We start from the raw sequence: 7,895 nt of genomic DNA, 5'->3' as shown, positions 1-7,895 counted from the left end.
TCTCTCTCTCTCTCTCTCTCTCTCTCTCACTTGCTAACGGAATTAAAGTAAAAAATGACTTAAAAAGAAAACAGTGATGACCCTGCTGGGACACACTAGTTTTTCAATGCTTTTAACTTCAATAGTCACAATTGGCATTGAACAACAAGTGCATCACAGCCAGGTTCATTACTTTTCAGTGTCCCCTGGAAACACTTCTGTTGTGTTGTGAGTATTTGCAGCTCATGTATTGTCAAACTGATGAAGTTGTTTTCTTTAGTGGTTTGTGTTTTGTCTGTTTGCATGTGTTTTCTTAAGATGCAGTGCGGTGTGTGCTCTCAGGGCCACAGTACGTTTCCCTTCTGATGGCCACTATGTTGAAAATCCAAGGGTTGAATTTCAAATCAGATAACGTTCATTTTACAAATTTATATTGATTAAAAAGAGATTCAAAAGGACAATTCCAGATCAGCTTTTGAAAATCCAGACACGAATCACAGCGTTCATTCACTGATGCACATATCAGTTCTTACTTCATAAAACTCATTCCTGATTTCTCAGTGAAAAACTAGAAGCTAAAAACACTGTTTTTAAGGTAACTACCTTAAATCTGTATATATTACATATAAATTACAATTAGAAAAAGTGAAGCTATGACACACATCTGTCTTATTTTCCTCTAAAAACATAATTTTCCTTAGGTTTTTTATTGGACCTTCTGCCATTTGAACTGTTATATCGATAACTAATGTGATTTTATGGAAAGGAGAGCTGAACAATCGGCCAATGAACTGATTAGTCCATCAGGAAAACTACAATCGGAAGCTATTTTCAGAATTGATCATTTATTTGTGTCAGGCAGAAAATTCCTTGTTCTAGTTTCTAATTGTAAAAGATTTGCTGCTTTTAGTCCCGTATGACAGTAAACTGAACATGCTTGGGTTGAAAACAAACAGAAAGAATTTGATGACATCATTTGTTGTTTTTAAAATAATCAGATTCATTGATTGTTTGCTGCAGCATTAACTGTGTTTCAGGGGAAAATAAGCTGGACATTTACTTCACAGTGTTGTCCTTGTGTTGTGTTAACATAATGAATGAATTATTAAAAGACAGCTTGTGGTTTAAGATGAGAATAACAAACAATGCATCTCTGTTTATTATGTGACAGCTACATGGATTTTCATTGCTTCTACTGTGACACAAATTTCCAGACTGCTATTACACAGGCAATAATAACACCTGTGAATAACCTTGACCAGCTGAATCCCCCAGTTGTAAATGCAAAAGAAGTAATACCTCTACACAGACAGATAACAAGAACCTACCTATTTGTCAGTGGGCCTATAAAGGGGTTGGTGAGGAGCTGTACAGTGGCCTTGGATGCAAACAGCATTCCCACTTTGACGTTCTCGTTGAGCAGTTTGCTTGTGGACTGGGGGCAGTCAGAGGAGTTCTGTGGCAGTTCCGCAGCAGCAGGGGTGGTAGGGACCAGATCAGCAGATCTGGCTGTGGCGTTGGAGCCTGACAACCTCACAGTGTTGTCATATAGGGACACAATGCTGTGGAAGGCTCGTGGAGAATCCTGCTGCATCAGGCTGTTGTTCTTCAACACCACATCTGCCGTCTCATCCAGATTGTACAGGTAGCTGGGGATGATGGGAACTAGCGGACATAAAGAGGTGAGAGGAGACTGTAATGAAACATGACATGACTTCTGACTGATGCTCAGTGGCATGATGCTAATCCAGATATCACTGCAACATAAGTCAGAAAAGAACAAGCTGGATTGTTCAAGGGTGATTCACTGGCACTACCCAGAAGAAAAGCCTCTTTCTCACAGCCTGTTTGTGCATTTATATGTGCATTTATTGTTCATAGTTAAAATTGTTGATAGCACTGAGACAAATTATGAGTGCTTGTAGTACAAGTGCAAGTTTTTATTTACCTATAAAAAATATGAAGGCAAGGGGATACTGCATGACACATTGGTGTCAGGCTACAGCAGCATGAGGAAGAATGATGACATCACCACAAAGGCAGAATCAGAAAATAAAGTTTATTGCCAGGTAGGTTTTTACTTACAAGATATTTTGCTTGGTGTTTGGTGCAGTAGCCAATAAACATATTAACAGGAAATAACAATAAAAAGGTAAAATACTGCAACAGTCAAAAAGATAAATAAACATAGATACACATATTAAAAAAATAAAACAATGAAAAAAAACTACCCCTGCTGAGCAGGATGTGCAAAAGATCACAGTATAGACTATATCTGTTTTGTGCAGGGATAATACTCCAAGGTGTTACTGTAATGTGGTTGTCGATGATTGATGAGGCCAGACACAGAAGAAAAAGCAGGTGCTGGTCCATCACTGGGGAGGACTGGACTGGAATTCTGGTCCTGATACAGACAAACATGTGATAGGACAATTAGTTTAGATCATACAAGTTCTTTATATTCAAACATGTTAGGTCTGTTGTGTGTGTATAATAAATAGTAAGGATAGATATGAATATGCTCAAATATATACAGTACTAGGCAGTGGATCCTGAACCTGCTGGTTCTGGATCAAACAGTCTCTTTGTCTTACTTGTAAAAGAAAAGTTACTGACGCATCTAGTTGGATAAATTCTACTACATCACTTAAATGTTTGTCAACATCATCAATCATACATTTATGCCACCTGAAATGTTTGTCATTTGCACTAATGATACTTTTTGCTACAGACCAACATTAGATGTTACTCACCAGTCTAAAAGAAAAGATGCAGCTCCACATCAAACTGCGTCTCATTACTTGCCCGGAGCTGTCTCCAGCGGTGGGAAGCCACACCAGGATTTACTCATGTTTTCTTCTTTCCTTTGCCGTTGAACGTGGTTTCTTGTCGGAGTGCTCCTTCGGGATGGAGATAAATATCGCTTTCTGGGAGAGTCAGCCATCTCTGCGTTTCTACGATGCTAGTAGGTGCTAGTTTGCTAGTTTTTTAGTTTTCTAGTTTTTTCGGGAGCTGTGGTGTAACTTCAAGATCTGGAGGAAGCTCTTCTTCTTCGTGGGACTGAGGGCAGACTAGATGCTACACTGACTCACACAGCATCTAGTGCCATAAGGTGGTATTACAACATGGTGCGGGACACAGCTAGTTGGTTAGCATGCTCATTTCGGTAGATATCTGTAAAATACAATAGATTGAGGTCTTGGAGGACATTATCACTGTCGCTCCTACAATTACTTTGTTAGGTTTAGGCTCTAGACTACTTGTTAAGGTTTAAGCACTAGAGCTACTCTGTTAGATTTCAGCACAAGACCTACTTGGTTAGGTTTAGGCACTAAAACTACCTGTTCCGGTTTAGGCACTAAAGTACTTGGTTAGGTTTAGGCACTAAAACTAGTTGGTTAGGTTTAAGCACTTGAACTACTTGGTTAGGTTTAGTCACTAGAACTACTTGGTTAAGTTTAGGCACTAAAACTACTTGTTCAAGTTTAGGCACTTAAGTACTTCATTAGGTGTAGGCACTAAAGTACTTGGTTAGGTTTAGGCACTAAAACTACTTGGTTCGGTTTGGAACTAGAACTACCTGTTTAGTTTTAGGTACTAAAAATATTTGGTTAGGTTTAGGCACAAGAACTACTTGTTTAGGTTCAGGCACCAGAGCTACCCTGTTAGATTTCAGCACTAGAACTACTTGGTTAGGTTTAGGCACTAAAACTACCTGTTCCGGTTTAGGCACTAAAGTACTTGGTTAGGTTAAGGCACTAGACTACTTGATTTGGTTTAGACACTAGAACTACTTGGTTAAATTTATGCACTAGAACTACTTGCTCAGGTTTACGCACTAAAGTACTTGGTTAGGTTTAGGCACTAGATCTATCTGGTTAGGTTTAAGCACTACAGTACTTGTTCCGGTTTAGGGACTAAAGTACTTGGTTAGGTTTAGGCACAAGAAGTACTTGGTTACATTTAGGCACTACTTGGTTTTTTAGGCACTAGAACTAATCAGCTAGTTAAATATGTTCTTCCTCAACATTGGACGATCTTTATTGTCACGATTACAATAATGACAACGCAGTTAACTTTGTCGAACAGTCATGGACAATGGAAACAACATAAACAGTTCATTTCACATGGGAATCGAACACCACTCTCCTGTGTCATATTCATCCATCCACCACAACCTCCTCCTGATGTGGACTTTGTCTCTATTTATACTACGTCACCACACTTTTCCCTTTGCTCCTGTCATCATCACTACAACTACTAGTTGTTGTTGCCTAGCAACAAAACATAACTATGGGTCATAATATCCCCCTCCACAGACAACCTATGTGTTCCCTATGTGTTTTTACAGGAGGACAGTCTCAAGAGATGACAGTATCAGTATAACACATTACTAAGCGCCATAGAGTTCATAGTCAGCAGGAAGGCAGTAATATTCAAATAACTAATGTAGACTCATATCATACATGGTATTTTAAGTATGGTCAACATTTTGGCACTGCCAAAATAATATTATTGTCATATTAGACATGATATATGATCTAAGACTTTGCAGTGATGTGGGTAAGTTTTTTAAGACTGAACATAACCAACCAAATCCATTTTCTTTCTGCTGATTAGCTTCAACACTTCATCAGTAGAGAAAAAGAGAAAGATACAGAGGCTGCCCGTCTATGAATAACAGAGCAGAGACGTAGTGAGATGGTCTCATTCATTAACACTTCTGACACTAGAAAACTAACCATTCATTGTTAACGTTACAATTTTATCAATTCTATTAATTTCGCCATTAATAATGATAAATATAAAGAAAAAAATAGAAAATAAAACAGGAAAGCCCTTAAAACCGTTAAACAGAGACAATCCACTGAAAGTCCAACAAATCCTTCAACTTCAGCAACCATATAGATCACTTGTCCCAACCCTTGGATATGACCAATGGGAGCGTACCAGTGACAGGTATGCTGGACTTTCATTATCATGGTAACAACAACAAACACATGATTAATATTGTGCAACAGTCACAGTTTGGTTAGGTTTAGAAAAAGATTAAAATAAGTAGCTGAACATCAGTGTACCTTCGGTGTCAAGGTTGCAATAATAAGCACACAGGTACAGTTGAGTCACAATTAAAAGAAACAAAGTTCACTATTGGTTCAATGTGGGAAACGAAAATCAGTCTCCTTTGTGACAGGACTCGTCCATCCACCCCAGCCTCCTCCTCCTAACATGGTCGCTCCACATACTACGTCACCTGACTTCCTCCTTTGCTCCTGTTATAATTACAACGGCCACTAGAGGTCGCTTCACAATAAAACATGACTGTGTCATAACAAGCTGTGGAGTATATTTTTACTAGACAGTCCCTGGAAGTGCCTGAACGTAAATCAAGCATTTTATTAGGAACAGCACATTAACACTGGGTAGTTCCACAGTTCTTCATGTCATGGATCAGCTGCACCTTCATGCTGCTAATCTCCTGTTGTACCACATCCCAAAGGTGCTCTACTGGACTGGTAGGTGTTTTACTGGATTGGGGTCACTGAAGTTCACTGAACTCATTGTCATGTTGATGAAACCAGATTGTGACATGGAGCATTATCTTGCTGGAAGGAGCCATTAGAAGATGGTGAACTGGGGCCATGAAGGATGAACATGGTCAGTAACAATACTCAGATAGACCGAGACATTCAGACCATGATTGATTGGTATTAAGAAGAACACATTCCCCACACCATCACACCACCACAACCAGCCTGGACTGTTGACACAAGTCAGGTTGTTCCATGGATTCAGACTCTGACTCTACCATCTGCTGCCTCAGCACAAATCCTGATCCATCAGACCAGGTCTTCATCTGTCCAGAGTTGGTGAGTCTGTGTCCACTTCAGCATCATGTTTCTGGTCTTGGTGACAGGAAGTGCAACCTGACGTGGTCTTCTGCTATTGTAGTCCATCCACCTCAAGGTTGGACGTGTTGTTCACTCTGAAGCTTTTGTGCTCAGCACAGATGTAAAGAGTGACCATAGCCTTTCTGTCAGCGCCAACCACTCTCTCCATCCTCCTCTGACCTCTCTCATCAACACACAGCTGCTGCTCACTGGATGCTTTTTGTCTGACACCAACAATCATGTCACAGTCACAGTCACTGAGTCACATTTGTCCTCATTCTGATATTTGATGTGAACATTACCTGATGCTCCTGACCTGTATCTGCAGGATTTTATACACTGGTACCACATTATTGGCTGATTGGATAATTGCACGAATAAAATGTGTACAGGCTTTCCTAATAAAGTGCTCAGGGAGTGTATTACAGCCTGTTCATTTATCCATTTACCCAAAATTTGAGGCAAACCTGAATACTGAATCTACGTAGCACCTAGCATCTAGCATCTTTTCAAATAATGAATATGAATTTTGACCTGATAATATTTCAGAAGCCAAGTGAAAAGCAACATTGCAATAATACCTTAGTTGATTGTCAAATATTTCAAACTATCTGTAATTTAAAGGGAATTATTTTTAAATGAACAGGTCTCTGACAACCTTGGTGTGTGGTGTGTTTTCAGGGGTAAATTAAGAACTAATTAAAGGGTTATTAAAGGGTTTGTTGCTGGTTGTCTGGCTTCAGAAATGATGTCGCATGATGATGATTGATGATCATTTACACAGGAGAATGAGTTTTGGAAAAATAACAGAAACACCACAATGTGCACCAAGTTTTACTGTAATATGTTATAACAGCCAATATAAAGGCTTGGTACCACTTTACAATAAGACTACTCTTATAAAGGATTTATAAATGGTTTATAATTAGGTTATTACCTCTGTTATTAACACTCTATAAACCATCAATAAACAATTATATACAAGTTATAACACAGTTTTCATACAATGATGCAGGCTCACTATTTGGCAAGATCAAGTTAATGCTTACTACTCATTAATCTTACTAATGAGTTACTACCATTTATAACTGGTAAAAGTAGCTTTGTAGTAAAGTGTAAAACACATCACCGTTTATTAATGAGCTACTTGTAATTATAACTGGTAATAGAAAGCTTTATTGAAACTCATTAATTCCTTAAGTAAAGGAAGGTTACCAACTGTCTTCTACCTGGAACGCTAAAGTCCTAAAGAAGAGACCAAGCAGCAAAAAGCATCTCCATGTTAATCTCCACTGTGCAGAACAGTCTGATCAACAGCTGTGATTAGAATGAGGACGGCTGCTGAGAGCATGTCAAGGTAAACAATTATGCCAAGGCCTAAGAGGATGAATCTGGTCATGTGATATGATCATTTCATCTGCCATAATCTGATCTGTCAAATGAAACGATTTGACCATTAAGATGCTGTTGGTGGTTCATTGATAGTAACTGAACAAAGGTGATGAAGCAGCAGCTACAAACGCTGATGATGGAGAAAACAAAAGAAGCTCAGTAACTAATGAGATATGAGGCTTTTTAACATCTTTGATTAAATTGTGCAGATTCTGTATTTTCATCTTGAAAGTCACCACAGGAAACGTGTGTGCGTTGTCCTGTGTTTCACAATAAAATAAGACAAGTCAGGAGAAAATGGATAAACTCAAATACACACGTTACATTTCTACATTTCTAACACTGCTGTTGGTCCTTGCACAGAAACAATGGTACTGAGAAAAAGAAGTCACGACTGAGCTTTTCAAACATTTAATTAAAAGTTGAAAACAGGATATGAAGACATACTTTACACATCATCATCTTCACTTTCATAGAAAGACCTACAGGAAGCCATTTAGCAAAAAGGAGCATGTTGACATTTGTTTAAAAACATGAGAGACAGATAGAAAAGAAGATTCATATCTGTGTCATCAGTGTGTGTCAGTCTGTTTAACAACTCTAAACATCCACCCTAACCACGTCAGACCCACA

General features: G+C 38.7%; 1 protein-coding gene across 1 annotated transcript in view; it reads right to left on the bottom strand.

The window, feature by feature from the left end:
* Positions 1–7,895, bottom strand: part of slc18a2 (solute carrier family 18 member 2) — a 41,948-nt gene that overhangs the window by 32,970 nt on the left and 1,083 nt on the right. Inside the window, exon 3 of the mRNA XM_023430555.2 lies at positions 1,308–1,644. Coding sequence (XP_023286323.1) covers positions 1,308–1,644 — 337 coding nt within the window. The remainder of the gene's footprint in view (positions 1–1,307; positions 1,645–7,895) is intronic.

Source organism: Seriola lalandi, unplaced genomic scaffold (genome assembly GCF_002814215.2).
Source record: "Seriola lalandi dorsalis isolate HSWRI2012SDOR001 ecotype SW California unplaced genomic scaffold, Sedor1 jcf7180002054907, whole genome shotgun sequence".
NCBI classification, from domain to species: domain Eukaryota; kingdom Metazoa; phylum Chordata; class Actinopteri; order Carangiformes; family Carangidae; genus Seriola; species Seriola lalandi.
The sequence above is the reverse complement of the archived record's forward strand: the minus strand, read 5'-3'. Positions and strand labels throughout refer to the sequence as shown.